Source organism: Pseudonaja textilis, chromosome 6, assembly GCF_049901715.1.
Source record: "Pseudonaja textilis isolate UNSWEBS1 chromosome 6, rPseTex1.2, whole genome shotgun sequence".
NCBI classification, from domain to species: Eukaryota; Metazoa; Chordata; class Lepidosauria; order Squamata; family Elapidae; genus Pseudonaja; species Pseudonaja textilis.
The window spans coordinates 56,303,168-56,319,053 of record NC_141995.1 but is presented as its reverse complement, the minus strand read 5'-3'; the positions used below and the strand labels follow the sequence as shown (position 1 = coordinate 56,319,053).

The window sequence follows — 15,886 nt, the reverse complement described above, 5'->3', positions numbered from 1 at the left end:
GGACTGATATTTGTAAGTTTACTGACCTCTCTTTTTTGACACTGGACTTTGCAACTGAATAATCCCCGGACGGACTGAACTAGTGAATGATACATGGACTGTTTTGACTATGCTATAACTCTTACCGGAATAAACTATTTAACTAGCACAGTGTATCTGTTTTACTGAGTGTAAGCTACAAAAACGTTTATCTCACATATTTTGCCTGCCTGCCTGACTGCCGTGCAGATTCTGCTAGGGTGTATCCCAAACACTTGTCCACTGTTCTCAGATCGCATGCTATGTCTCACTGACGCATCTGGTTGGTTCCTTCAGTCATTCCATTTATATACTTCCATGAACAGAAGAGAAGAGAAGCTGGAAGGGGCCTTGGAGGTTTCCTAGTTCACCCCCCTGCTCAAGCAACCTATATGGGTGCAGGCATGTGTGAGCGTGCGCGCACACACTTTCGGCACACGACGACAAAAAGGTTAGCCGTCACTTGTCTAGTCTTTTCTTAAAAACCTCCAGTGATGGAGCGCCCATCACTTTAATTGTGATTGCGTGCTGTCCCAGCCAGTCGACGAGAATTGGATAGTTACTTAGGAATTATGAGCTGTCCCCTTAAGGGAATGCATGATGGTAAATGTAGTTAAAGGTATCCTGGGAAATGTAGTTCATGTCACGTGGCCACATCTGTAATCCCGATTAGTCACTAATTTGACCCTCGATGGGTTGGGGGAGTTTTCCTCACTTTTGCCAGAACTCCCTAACTCATGGCAGCTGCTTTCTCTCGCTACGACATGGGTTAGGAGATAACCATCTTTTACTTTTCTGTCTTCTGCACAGTAGTGGATTTTTAAGCTGTGCAGATGCAGATAGATTAACTCAAAAAGACGTCCATCACAAAGTACATTTATTGGTTCATCAGGTATCCTCACAACTCACATTTGCCGTGGCACAAAAAGGGTTGGGGGCCACTGCACAAAAGGACAGCAATACAAAGCTTGTGTGTCTATCGGCTGCAGTGGAGTTAACTAAAATCTGGAAATAAAAGTTCCTAACTTTTGTAAGTTCCTACAATTTGTAACACAGGTAGTCCTCAACTTATGACCACAATTGAGCCCCAAATTTCTGTTGCTACGGGAGAAAATTCGTTCAGTGAGTTTTGCCCCACGCCACGACTTTTCTTGCCACGTTTGCTAAATGAACCACTGCAGTTGTTCAATTGGGAACAAGGTTGTTAAGGGAATCCGATTTTCCCATTGACTTGGATTGTCAGAAGGTCGCAAAAGGGGACCATATGACTCTGGGACACTGCTACCGTCACACATGTGAGTCAAGCATCCGAATGTAAATTACGTGAACATGGGGATGTTACAATGGTCCTAACTGTGAAAAATGGTCATAGGTCACTTTTTTCCCCAATGCCATTGTAACTTCAAACGGTCACTAAGCGACTGTACTCTCTATAAGTTTAATTTAAAATAAATAAATAAAACAAATAATTTAGTTTACTTTACTTTATTGTCATTGCACCTCGTACAACAAAATCAAACACCATCTTCAGTGCACATCATGGCCATGAAAATAAACCACGAACACACATCCTTCACACTCCACACATTGAACCGAAAACCCCCAACACTGCACCAACACTGCACTATATAGCAGAATTCAAAAGAGCTGCTGCCCTGGGATAGAAGCTAATGCACACTAACCTGCAGAATTCTTTGCATCTGGGGGGCTTGGTGGTACGTTCTCTCCCACAGGGTACTTTGAGAACAGTTTTGCCACAATTGCACTTCACATCCACAGTTTCAGGGCATGGATAGCAGCTGCCTAAAACGTAATGCATAGAATAGAATAGAATTCTTTATTGGCCAAGTATGATTGGACACACAAGGAATTTGTGCTCTCAGTGTACATAAAAGAAAAGAGATGTAGGGTTGTAATTGCAGGAATGTTCCTATCTTGGATGGCAAACCTCAGATAAAGAATGTTTACAAGCAAATACAACTCAGGCAAACAAAGTCACTAATCTAAAGGAGGATTAGAGAGAGGAAGTAAACATACGTTAGACTTTAACTAGAGATAATTAATTGTGTTATTTACTATGCTAAACAGTAACGAAAGTTAAGCAGTGACCAAAGTTAACCAATGATTGAGGATAACTAAAAATGTGTATAAATGCAAGACTAGACTCCAATAAAGTTCATCATGATTCAGTTGATCATGATCAAACAACTCAACTGCCTCATCATTACAACAAAGAGACATTCGTCAAGAGTCAAGACTCATCAGGTACAACACTTAATGATAGTCATAGGGGACAATAAGAAATCAAATCATACTAGGAAACAGTCAATATCAATCGTAAGGATACAAGCGACAAAGTTACAGTCATACAGTCACAAGTGGGAGGGGATGGGTGTTAAGGAGTGATGAGAAGACTGATAGTAATAGTAGTGCAGACTTTGTAAATAGTTGGACAGTGTTGAGGGAATTATTTGTTAGCAGAATGATGGCGTTCAGGAAAAAAACTGTCCTTGTGTCTAGTTGTTCTGGTGCGCAGTGCTCTATAGCGTCGTTTTGAGGGTAGGAGTTGAAACTGTTTATGTCCAGGATGTGAGAGGCCTGTAGATATTTTCACAGCCCCCTTTTTGACTTGTGCAGTGTATAGGTCCTCGATGGAAGGGAGGTTGGTAGTAATTGTTTTTTTCTGCAGTCCTAATTACCTAATTTATAATATGCATTACAAATAACCAGTTTTGAAATGAGACAATTAACAAACTTTGGAAAGTCACTGGCAGCTAACATGCCTCATGTCTCCTGATCAAAGTAACTAATTATATCAGACACATATTCAACACCATACAAGGCCTTCCTTCAGAGTTTTGAACCACAGGTATCTATTACATATTTACAATGCCTCTCAATCAATGATGATTCATGAACAATCATCAGTTAAATGATTAAAGGGGGTGCGATGGCTCAGCGCTTATTTATGATATACTTACAATGCATCTCAATCAATAATTATTCAGGAACAATCATCTATTAAACAGGGCCTTATTACAGAAAGGACAGAATTTTAGATTCCAAAATACACCCCCAAAATTCTTTGGCTTATCTGCAGATTAGAGCTGAGATATTTTAAAGCCATAGCTGACCTGGTTTCTTCATACGTTATCTTTAGCGAAGCATGCAAACCAATATTTGCATTTCATCAATTGTCAGATGAGGAGAACGCAACTTTCTCCTTCTGGCCTGGTTATTTTTACAGAGGCTCAATTGAGAGCATTTTAACAAACTGCATCACTGTTTGGTTTGTTGGTAGCAGGGCCTCAAATAGAAAGTCCATACAGAGAGTGGTAAGGACAACCGAGAAGATTATAGGAAGCTCGCTTCCCGTTATTCAGGATACTGCTTGTAAGCGCCATGCGCTTGAAGCTCAAAGCACTGTTAGAGACCCCACACACCCACTTCGTGGTCTGTTTCTGTTGCTCCCCTCTGGGAGGAGGTTTCAAAGTATCTATAGCAGGACTACTAGATTCTATAACAGCTTAGTTCCTTATGACAACTGTCTTATCAATTCACAGGATTCTTTTTTTTTTTCACTGCCATGTATCCAAACTAAACTGTGATGTTTCTCCGTGTCATATATGTGTATGTGGATAAATGCATAATTGTTATATTTTGAGAGCTGAATGAAACAAAATTTCATTTTTATGTATGCTGATTAGTGTACATTTAAAGTGTCAATAAAGTTTCTATTCCTATTCCTATCCTATTCTATTTCTTTAAAATAGTGTGGTTTGATAAATGATGACATAACTGTTTGCAATTTCCTACCAGTTGCTGCAGTTAAAAATTCAAGGGGTCAATCTGTGAATGATGCACTTTCATGGTGTTTTGGCTGGAATTGCAAAGGTTGACTTATCTGTGATTATATACAGGAAATGTTTTGCAACTGCAAGCAAGGAGTCAGATACCATTTAGTTTAAAAAGTTGGGCAGGGGGTTGGACTAGATGACCTACAAGGTCCCTTCCAACTCTGATTATCCGTTATCTGTTAGCAGGATTTCCAGCTCATTCTTACCTCTATGGCAGACTGAAGGACATTTGTGATTACGACATCCTAATGTTCGACCACAGACTTGATCACACGACGGACAATTTCCAGGACAACACTGTATCAAATACATAAATCCTCAAATTTAAAGATTGCCATAAGAAATTGCAAATCTATCCAGATTTCCCTGAGTAAATGCTATTATGTATAGCAGGACTTCATTCTAAGCAACTATCTATATATATTCTTTTGAGAACAGGCATCAAAATTTCATTTTTTAATGTGTGCCAGTGTGTTCACAGAGAAAAAAGGGACAATAAAGGTTATCTTGTCTTTTCTTTTCCTAACATATTCTTCCTCCTCTTCCTTTTTCCCTTGTATTTTTTTCAGCATATTCGTGCATGCAATCACATAGTTTCATAGATCCAAAACAAATTTAAACATTACATTTCTAAAATACAGTACTAAAACACAGTAGTAATGTGCAACATTTACCTTTCTCTTGCACTGGTGTTTCTGACAATCTCGTATTTTTGTACACTTGGTGTCACAGAGGTATGGTTTATGGCAGGGCATTTGCTTCGTATGCTTTCCACAACGACACTGCTTTTCAACTTCCTATCAAGGTACAATGGAAAGAAAAGCTAAAGCTAGCGTATGCATGTCAAAAACTACTTACCCAACTGATAACAAATTGGATGATGTGTAAAAATAACACTTTAGAGAGAAAAAATTAGGATGTTAAAATAGTCTCACAACTGAAAAAAAAATCTATATAATTAAGTGGTTAGAGTACAGTACTGCAGGCTACTTCTGCTGACTGCTGGCTGCCTGCAATTTGGTGGTTTGAATCTCACCAGGATCAAGGTTGACTCAGCCTTCCGTCCTTCCGAGGTGGGTAAAATGAGGACCCAGACAGTTAAGAGCAAGAGGCTGACCGTAAAACTGCTTAGAGAGGGCTGTAAAGGGGTGTATAAAGCACTGTAAAGGGGTGGCGTATAAGTCTAAGTGCTATTGTTACTACTCTTCCTTCCTTTTTTCTCCCTCCTTCCTTTTCCCTTCCTTCCTTTCTCTTCTCTTCTCCCCTTCCTTCCTTCCTTCCTTCCTTCCTTCCTTCCTTCTTTCCTTCCCGGTAATTAGAATGCAAGATTGCAGACTAACTCTGACCACAGCCAGCAGTTCGATCCTGACCAGCTAAAGGTTGACTCAGCCTTCCGTCCTTCCGAGGTGGGTAAAATGAGGACCTAGATCGTTGTGGGCAAGAGGCTGACTCTGTAAAACCGCTTAGAGAAGGCTGCAAAAGCACTGCGGAGCAGTATACAAGTCTAAGTGCTATTGCTATCTATATAGTTATTTTATTTTATTTATTATTTATTTACCTCAATATAATATTTTGGAACAATCTCTCAGTTACCTCAATTTCTGAGGGGGGGAAAACGCTTATTCGGATCCCCTTTTACTGATTGTGAACCAGTTATTCAGACACGGTTCCTGTGTTGTTCAGTATGAATGTCATTACAGGTAATTCTCAACTTACGACCACAATTGAGGCCAAAAGTTCTGTGGCTAAGTGAGACAGAGGTTTAATGGGGAGTTCTGCCCCATTTTATCCCAGTTGTTAAATGAATCACTGCACTATTAAGTTAATAACACAACTATTGGGGAATCTGGCTTCCCCATTGACTTTGATTTTCAGATAGTCACAAAAAATGATCACATGACCCTGGGATATAGCAACCGTTATAAATATGAGTCAGTTGCCAAGCATCTGAATTTTGACCAAGGGACCACAGGGATGCTGCGATGGTCGTAAAAATGATCATAAGTCACTCTTTTCAGTGTCATTATAATTTAGAACGGTCACTAAATGAAGGTAAATCAAGGACTACCTATATTTGGATCAGCCTCATTTAAATATACTCCTAAACCAGGGGCCTTCAAACTTGACAGCTTTAAGACTTGTGAACTTCAACTCCCAGAATTCCTCCTCCGGTCATGTTAGCTCAGAAATTCTGGGAGTTGAAGTCCACAAGTCTTAAACTTGCTAAGTTTGAAGACCTTTGGCCTAAACATTTCCCCAAGCCATTTTCACTTAATTACTTGGGAATTACCTTGGTTCTGGGCAAAAGAAACTAGAAATTACAAGATGTGGAAGCCTATTGGATCACACCTAGAAATAATGGAGATAGGAAGAAGCTTTTGGACTCCGTGAGAAGCAGCTGTGTACTGGAAACAGAATTCAGTGCCTCAGGAATATACCACTGAAAGATCATCTTTCAAAACAAAACCATGCAAATCTATTCAAAAGAACCTAAAGGGAAAGAAATTGCTAACCTGTCTACAGATTTCGCAAGCACCTCGATGGCAGCGTTGTGAACATCTATGAATCTCACATTCAAGGACTTTGTCGCAACTATCTCCACAAGTAGGCACGTCTTCAGTACACGGCAAAGAAAATTCTAAAATAAAAGCGAAATTGAAACCATACAAATTGCTGCTGTTTAATACCCAGAGAAAAACGCAAGGTTGTGTTTTCACCTGTTTTTGCATTTATCTCCAAGAAATTTCTTAACATAAACTATATTATAATATCATGATGTTATAGTCGTGATATGACAATGTAATGATATGCTATGATTACAATGAAACAAATGACACTATGAATTAGGTTTTGTAAAGTTGAATTTTGCTCGAAAAGGATGATATAAATGTTTAAACAGAGTCTAATAAGTTTAATATGTTTAGTTGATTTACATAATATGAATTTTAATAACGTATTTTGAAAGGAAAGACTGATGTTGTACACAAAAGATATGTACCAACCGACACACTGTACAATGGAAAGATGGTTGTAATTGATGTTTTATGTTTGTATTTGTAAATGTTTGTTGTCAAAATAAAATAAAAACTTAAATATACATACATACATACATACATACATATATTGCTTCTAGACATGGTGGTGTTTTGAATATCTTGATTTTTTTTACACCTCTAATCAGATGCATAAGTAGTTCCAGGCAGAGGTGTTGGGCATCATTTACAGCCACTTTTCAATAACCCAGTTCTTTTTAACTACTTTCATTTTTCTGTATTTCGCTCGTTCTTAATGCAATTTGTATCACAACTGTTTGAGGAAAATTGTATTAAGCAACTTACTTAATGGTGAATAAAAAAGACAGCGGAGAAGGAAACTTACTTGATTTCCCACAAGGACAAGACCTTCTCCCAGATCTGGGACATTCTCCACAGGAGCCGCGATGGCAAATTTGTTCACAAACGTGATAGCCACAAGACAAGGTTCGCCCACAAATCTTGTGAGAAAATACGCATAGCAATGGCAAGTAAGGGACCCAGAAACTATTCAAATATAATTCAACAAACTACAAGAAGAAAAGCAAGTTCTCCAAATAAATTAGCACATAAAGAACTAGTTCGATACCTGTGCTTCGCTACAAAACTATGTGGTTGGGCTTAGTTTGGGGGGAGGAAAATAAGGAACAAAAATTCTGCCTCTGCCTATCAGCATCCATTGGTATTCATCAGAGAGAGAGAGTTGAGGGCTGTTTGGAAACTGAAACAGTATTTGCTGTGTGAGCAAGGAGACAGCAAGGAGCCTGGGCGTGGCTTAGCTCAACTGTTCTGTACTAAAGCTGCCTGGTGCTGGGAAATTAAAATTGAAAGTGAAACCCCTCTCCTCTGCTTGTGTTTTGCATTTGGAACAGATTTCTTTTCAGGTGGGGAGGGGGAGTAGAGCTGCTTAGCATCAGAGCGTGTTAATAATAATAATATACGAAATACTAATGCCCTGATGGCCATTTCAAAAAATCCTTTCTTAGTGAGCACCTAGAAGTCAAGAGGAACATAGGTGCCAAATTTCAAGTTTGTAGGCTTTACGGTTCTGGAGATTTTGTGATGATGCATGAGTGGGGTGGATGGATGGATAGATAGATAGATAGATAGATAGATAGATAGATACGTTGCCGAAATGTTGCTACAACTTTAAAAGCACAACTATAATGACATGGGAAAATACCCGAACAAAGCTGAATACCATACATATAAATACCCACGAAAACTTAAGAAAACACACATATACATACATATATATATGTATATATACATGTATATATGTGTTTATATATATATATATATATATATAGAGAGAGAGAGAGAGAGAGAGAGATAAAAAAACATAGAAATAAATGATTTAAAGCACCACAGCAGGACCTGATCTGCTAATATTCACTAGGCTACAGTCCTATAGGCCCCAATCAGTATAAACAATTTTCCAGTGGGGAATTAATGGGAAGGGAAGGGAAATAATGGGATTGAGGGGACCCGTCCTATATCATGGAATAAAAAAACAGATGGCAAAACTCTAGATCCTAAGTTATATTGCTGGACAGACATGTCAAACTCAAGGCACATGGGCCAGATCCAGGCCACAAGGTGCTTAGATCTGGCCTCTGGGCCATCCTGGGGACAGCGAGGGGACCGGCCCCTGCTGCCTTAATTCCCCCCAGCCAGCAACCAAAGGAAAAACCCGAATGCAGCGGGCCAGAAGGCAGTTCAGCCATCACGTCCCTCTCGTTCCTTCTCCTTGGCCCCTGGGCCCAGATGCAACCACTGCTCCTTGGCATAGCCGGGGCTAGGCTTACAATTACATCCCCCCGCCATGCCGGGAGCCCGGCTAAAGGCTAAGCACCTCAGCCTGGCCTTGCCAAGGAAGTGGGCAGCAGCCGAACTTACACCGTGTGCCTCTCCAACAGAGGTTCATGAGGTGACACCCCGCCCCTCCCGCCAGGGAGCCTGATGACTTGCCTCTTGTGGAGGATTTTGTCGGGGCACTCAAAAGGCTGCCCCAACTTTATTCTGCAATGGAGATGGCAGCAGAGTCGGACAGTAGGGAGGAACATGGGCCAGTCCAGGAGTCTGGGGAGGGCTCGGATGAGGGGTCTGCATCCGACACAGAGACGGGGCCAGGGCCATCTGAGAGTTATGTGCTGATATCCGGAGCCTCCAGAATCTGACAGCAGCGAGGCAGAGGAACAGGGGGAGCCTGTTCCCAGTGCGCGCTTGCACAGAGCTGCCAGAAGGCAAGAACAGTTAAGACAAAAGGAGTGACTCGGAAGTGAGGCTGGCAGATGACTGGCCCCCTCCCAGAAGATATAAAGGAGAAGCAAAGGGACATGAGCCTTTGCAGGAAGCAACTTTATTAGTTCTGGTCGGTTTAAATTCTGAAGCTCTGTGTTGGCTTTGTGCTCCGTTTGGCCCTGTACAGCTAATTGGCAATTTAGTCGTTGGCAGCATTTCAAGGGAGATAAAGGTGGGTGCTTATCAGCCTTATCCCGAAAGACTGTGGCAGACTTCTGTTGGACTATTCATAAACTGTTTGGGACTCATTACGGGTTGTGAATGCATATCATTCACAGCCGTTGAAATTTTAAAAAGGGGCGGTTTTGGAAACAACGTGTGATTGTTACTGCCTCAGGAAGCCTTGGTCAGAACAGTGGGGGGCCGGTCCCTCACTGTCTCCGGGGCAGCTCCATAGGCAAGATCTAAGCATCTTGCAGGCTGGATTTCGCCCATAGGCCTTGAGTTTAACATGTCTAGGTATAAGGTCTCCTACTAGGCTAGAGAATTGGACTAGTAGATCCCTTCCAGCTCTATTCTGAATTTGAGATTTCAAATTCTCTGCACGTATGTGCCAGCAAGTCACACTGCAATTGTCATACCGACTTCCTGAACATCTGAACTGGAACATATTTTTTTTCTATTTCAATCTTAAAACCCCTGCTCTTAATGTCAAGGCATCCTTTTCTTTGGGCCAATGTAGTAGGGGGGTTGTTATGATAGTTAATAACATTGTAAACAAATCTGCTGTTTATGAAGAAACTTACCTCATCGCACTGCCATAAAGGACTTGCACACTGTCTTTCTGCTACTTGTTTACCACAGACACAACTTTGTTTGCTGACTCTAGGGCATGGTTGGCAATCCCCTAAAAGTGAGATGAAACTAATGATCAGGAACCAGCATGGAAAGAGAACATTTTAAATGTATGCCCATTGAGGGTTAGGGGAAAGGGAAAACCTCATCAATAAGAGACTTTTTATTCCTTTGATCTGCTAAACAAATAATTCCCTCATCACTGTCAAACTATTTACTAGGTCTGCATTACTATTACTATTAATCCTCGCATCCTCCCTTTCACCCATCTCCTCCCACTTACGACTGTATGACTGTAACTTTGTCACTTGTATCCTTACGATTTATATGGACTGTTTCCTAATATGATTTGATTGCTTATTATATCCTATGACTATTGTGTTGTACCTTATGATTCTTGACTCTTGACGAACATCTCTTTTCTTTTATGTACACTGAGAATATTTGCACCAAGACAAATTCCTACTGTGTCCAATCACACTTGGCCAATAAAGAATTCTATTCTATTCTATTCTATTCTATTCTATTCTATTCTATTCTATTCTATTCTATTCTATTCTATTCTATTCTCTTTCTCCTATTCTACTCTATTTTATTCTGCATTCTATTCTATTCTATTCTCTTTCTCTTATTCTATTCTATTCTATTCTATTCTATTCTATTCTATTCGGCATTCTATTCTATTCTATTCTATTCTCTTTCTCCTTTTCTATTCTCTTTCTCCTATTCTATTCTATTCTATTCTATTCTATTCTATTCTATTCTATTCTATTCGGCATTCTATTCTATTCTATTCTATTCTCTTTCTCCTATTCTATTCTCTTTCTCCTATTCTATTCTATTCTATTCTATTCGGCATTCCTATTCTATTCTATTCTATTCTCTTTCTCCTATTCTATTCTCTTTCTTCTATTCTATTCTATTCTGTTCTATTCTATTCTATTCTATTCGGCATTCTATTCTATTCTCTTTCTCCTATTCTATTCTCTTTCTTCTATTCTATTCTATTCTATTCTATTCTATTCTATTCTAATCTAATCTAATCTATTCTTCATTCTATTCTAGTCTGTTCTATTCTATTCCATTTGTGAGCCATCAAATCTATTCAGAACTCACAGCGACAAAAGAAACATAATGTAACAGAATGAGGAATTATCCAAACAAAATCTTTGAAGAGTACAATTTGTACCTGGATGACAAGGATTTCCACAGTTGTGTTGCCCACAGGGCAACTTTCTCCCACAGGGCAGTTGACAAGACCATTCTTTCATGCTGCATCTCCGTGGCAATGGCTTAGCCTTTTGGCAGTAGCAAGTTATTATGACCATCTTTGGGCAAGGTGGACAAGGACCTAGGGAGCAAAAGACAAAATCAAGAAGTTAATGTACTAATACAGGCGAGACCTCAATTTGATACACGTCAGATGTCATGGGCCAGAATTCTAATGCACACCAACACTGGAAATAACAGACAAGTCGACTGTATTTTAGAATTGATGTCCAGAGGAATTGATGTTATTTGTGGATGATGCCACACTGCAAACGATGTCACAATGTAAAATTCCTTCCTCTGGACATCACTTATAAATGATGGTGAATACCTATGACTGACATTGTTTGCAATTTAACAGATGTTTGGGTGAGATGCTCCCTGCTCCCAGGCTAATCTGAGGTGCCTAGACGCCACTTTACTAATTAACAAAATAGGCCATGGAAATCTTCGCAGCTGAAAAAAAATTCATTATAAATATCTCACCCTATTCTAACTTGCATAATTGTTACAGAGTGTCAGAGCATTTGCAGCGTGACTGCTATTGTGAGACAACCCAGGAGCAAAACACAGCACACAGAGACTTAGACATTTAACAGTGATTTATCTATAGACATATACGTGGTAGGCAAAATACCTTACAAGCAATCTTCTTAACTCTACACAGAGAACTCTGCAATGAATACCAGACACAAGGAGAGAGAACATGCCCTCTAATGGCTGCCTTTATATAAACACCTCTTAAAGGGATAGAAACCATCCCCAGTCTTAAAGGGAAATATCCATGCTATGCTGATTCATTCTTATTGCATCAGCCCATATTGCATCAGCTTCACTGCTGGTCGGCTCTTAAATCCCAAGACCTTAACACAGGTCATATTTTCATATTTTAATCTCATGTATTAACTCATGTACTGATGACACTTGGTTGCATATATGAGCTAAAATGGTTCCACGAATGATTATAATCTGAGAACTCTCATTTACTGGTGGCGTTACATGCATATAATTCTGCATTTGTAATAGCTTACAAATAACCTCCTTAATATTACATACCTGGGTGACAAAGCAATAGACACCTGTGTCCACAAGAAGGTTTGAAATGTCTCTCACAGACCTGGCCACAGGAATGTGGAACCAGCCAGGGATCCAGAGGTGGATCTTCAGTCTTCCCACAATAGCAGTAGTATCGAGTAGGAATCTCAGATCGCTTGTATTCAAACCTGCATTTTGGACTGAAAAGAAGACAAACAATGGGTCACATCCAGTAGTATTTGCTTCCTGCTTAATCTGCTCAAATGGGTCCATATGATGCGAGAGGATGCATTGTTACATTTGTTATGTTTAGCATGATTGAAGCAATACAGTCTGACGTTCGCTTACCAAAGCCTTTCCCAAAAATACGATGGATAGACTGTGAACAGTAAACTCAACTCAACTGAACGTTAACCAACGGAGAAACTCACAGATTACTTGTGTGCCAAATACAAATATTTTCAAGATCCAACAATTCTGAACAGAAGGCAAAGGTTGTGCACAATTTGGCTGAATTGGTCCTGGTGAATGTATCGCAGAGATAATATTCTTAACTTGTACAATATTCAAGATGTGCTAGATTAGCTCAACAAACTTCAAAATAAAAGTACCATTTATCAGCTTTGGAGCTTTACACTGAAGCTAAAATTGCAGCATTTACAGTGGAGGCTCCTTTTCAAAGTTATTGCTCCATCTTAACCCTCCAATGCATAAACCAGCTTTCAGAACGAAATCTTAAAAGCTTACCAGGGCCATGGATAATCTTTTTTCCCAAAATCATCATCTGTCAGAGGGGAAGATACTAAGAAAAGGCTATCCTTCGCCCACTTTTGTAGGCATGGCATGTGAAATATGCAGAAACATCCAGAACAACTCCAGACCTCGAAGAAAAACAAGGATATGTTTACAAGTCCTTCATATGCGTTGATCAAAACCGTAACATTTATTTAAAAATAAAGCAACTTAAGAGAAGATTGTCCGTCTGTCTGATGTGAAATACCTTGTTGTTTAAATGGCTGGGACAACCACTACATTAACTGTGTTTAACGTCAACTTCTGACAACATAATATTTTAGATGTCTTAGCCACAAATTAATAATGTTTAAGTTTCTTACTTTATTTCCCCTCCAAACTTTTCTTACTCTACTTGTGTTTAATAAGGTATTTTAAAATGCAAAGCCAAATACAGGTAGACCTCAACTTACGACTGGTAGCTAGGTAATGGAGCCCACAAAAAATACTTACAGCCCAGTTCTCAAGTTCTCAAGTTCTGACAGCCACTGTCCACTCCCCAGCTGTCACGTGGCAACATTTTGGTCACTTGGCAACCAGCCTACATACCATTTACAATCCTTTTGCTGAAAACTGATGATTATTTGAGTTTTTGGCAAAAAAAAGCCAGCCCATAGGGTTCACTTAACAACTGCATTTGCTTAATGGCCTCTACAAAAACAATTGTAAAATCAGGTCAGTCACATGGGTGTCTATTTTACAATCGTCCCAACCTGTGATTATAATGAGAAGGTTCTATTTAAGAGCCGTAAGTTGAAGACTACCTGTATTGCATGACTATTTAAATATATTGCATTTCTGATGCAAATGACGTATTATACTATTTATAAAAGCTTTCCTTAAAGAAAAGAAACATTTCCTTAAAAACTTTTTTTTAAAGATTTTCATGACACTATAGGTGAATGATATGGCTTAGCTTCCCACAGGAATTATAACTCTATGATTGTCCTGTTTTAAGTTGATGGCTATTATTTCCTTGTGTTGCCAAGTTCTCGGCTCTTAAGTACTGATAAACTGGTGGCAAATCAGCAAAACTAAAAATTCTCCCAAGTGATTATAACAAACGTGGACCAATTCTATGAGGGAACATAAAATGACTAAAGGTTGTTATAGTTGTTATAGCGCAGTCACTCATGCCTCACTGATCTCTTGGCTGGTTTATGCAATTGTTCCAATGGGGATATATACCCCTAAAGAGAATTCAGAAGCTACAACTGATACAAAATGAAGCTACACAGGCAGTTCTGGAGGTCCTTAGGGCGGTGCATATAGACAGTACACATATATACTGGGTGAAACCAGGCTCAATAGCAGTAACTGTGAGAGGGATCTTGGAGTCTTAGTGGACAACCAGCTAAATATGAGCCAGCAGTGTGCAGCAGCAGCTGAAAAAGCCAATGCAATCCTAAATTGTATTAACAGAGGGATACAGTCAAGATCAAGGGAAGTACTAATACCCCTCTATAAAGCCTTAGTAAGACCACACCTAGAGTACTGCATCCAGTTTTGCTCATCACATTATAAAAGAGGTTGAGACTCTAGAAAAAGTAGAGAGAAGAGCAACCAGGATAATGAGGGACTAGAGACTAAAACATACAATGAATGGTTGCAGGAACTGGGCCTGACTAGTCTAGTGAAGTGAAGGACCGGGAAGACAGGATAGCAGCCCTCCAATATTTGAGGGGCTGCCACAGGGAGGAAGGGGTCAAGCTATTTTCTAAAGGGCCTGTAGGCCAGACAAGGAATAATGGATGGAAACTGAACAAGGAGAGATTTATTCTGGAGATAAGGAGAAACTTTCTGACAGTGAGAACAATCAACCCATGGAACAGAAGTTGCCCTCAGAAGTTGTGGGAACATCATCACTTGAGACTTTCAAGAAGAGACTGGACTCCCATCTGTCAGTAATGGTGTAGGGTCTCCTGCTCAGGCAGGTGTGGTGGTGGTGGTGGACTAGATGACCTACAAGGTTCCTTCCAACTCTGATTATCTATTATCTGCATATAGCATTGCTGTTCCACAACTACATTGGTTGCCAATTTGCTTTTGAATCCAATTCAAGATGTTGGTTATTACTTTTAAAGCCCTTTAGGGCATGTGTCCAGGGTATCTGAGGTGCCACCTTGTCCCAATGGGATTGTCCTACACAATTCACTCCAGCTAAAGGGGTTTGCTACAAACCCCATCAGTCAAGGAATTTTGGCAGGTGGAGTCAAGGAGAAGGCCTTTTCTGCTATGGCCCCACCTTGTGGAGCATTGTACCACTAGACATGTGGTCTACCCCCACCCTTCTGGCCTCTGGAAAGTCTTTAAAGCCTGGCTTTGCCAGTTAGCTTGGAGCCCTTTGCTGAAAGTGGTTGATGGGGTAAGGGACAACTTCCTAACCCCGTGATGGCAAACCAATGGCACGCGCGCCACAGGTGACATGCAGAGCCTGTTAGGCATCCAGAAATTGTCCACGGCAATCAATCACTCCAAGACAAGCATAATCTCCAACTGATTTATTAGGAACAGCTCTGGTATGTCTATGGAAATTTCCAAAACTGAAAGTCATTTTCAGCTTGTTTCACAAAGTCCACCTTCTCTCCTCTCACTTCTCCCACTTCATTAATCACAAGAACCAGTTAACTGCAGCTGGAATTTCTTAATGCGACATACGAAATAACCTTGAACTTTCGAACTCCTCCATCCTCCTTTCATTCCTTATAACATTCTTGGCAGCTGAATCTCAGAGCTGACAGAGCCATTTGTATGGGAGCCCCAGCCAAACATTGCACACATGCA

At 40.1% G+C, this 15,886-nt stretch overlaps 1 protein-coding gene across 1 annotated transcript in view; it reads right to left on the bottom strand.

The window, feature by feature from the left end:
- NFXL1 (nuclear transcription factor, X-box binding like 1) overlaps positions 1-15,886 on the bottom strand; it is a 56,774-nt gene that overhangs the window by 34,016 nt on the left and 6,872 nt on the right. Inside the window, exons 4-12 of the mRNA XM_087936615.1 lie at positions 13,058-13,191; positions 12,332-12,510; positions 11,196-11,357; positions 9,958-10,058; positions 7,254-7,368; positions 6,389-6,513; positions 4,550-4,672; positions 4,082-4,172; positions 1,701-1,821 (exon numbers count right to left, since the gene is read on the bottom strand). Coding sequence (XP_087792741.1) covers positions 1,701-1,821; positions 4,082-4,172; positions 4,550-4,672; positions 6,389-6,513; positions 7,254-7,368; positions 9,958-10,058; positions 11,196-11,357; positions 12,332-12,510; positions 13,058-13,191 — 1,151 coding nt within the window. The remainder of the gene's footprint in view (positions 1-1,700; positions 1,822-4,081; positions 4,173-4,549; positions 4,673-6,388; positions 6,514-7,253; positions 7,369-9,957; positions 10,059-11,195; positions 11,358-12,331; positions 12,511-13,057; positions 13,192-15,886) is intronic.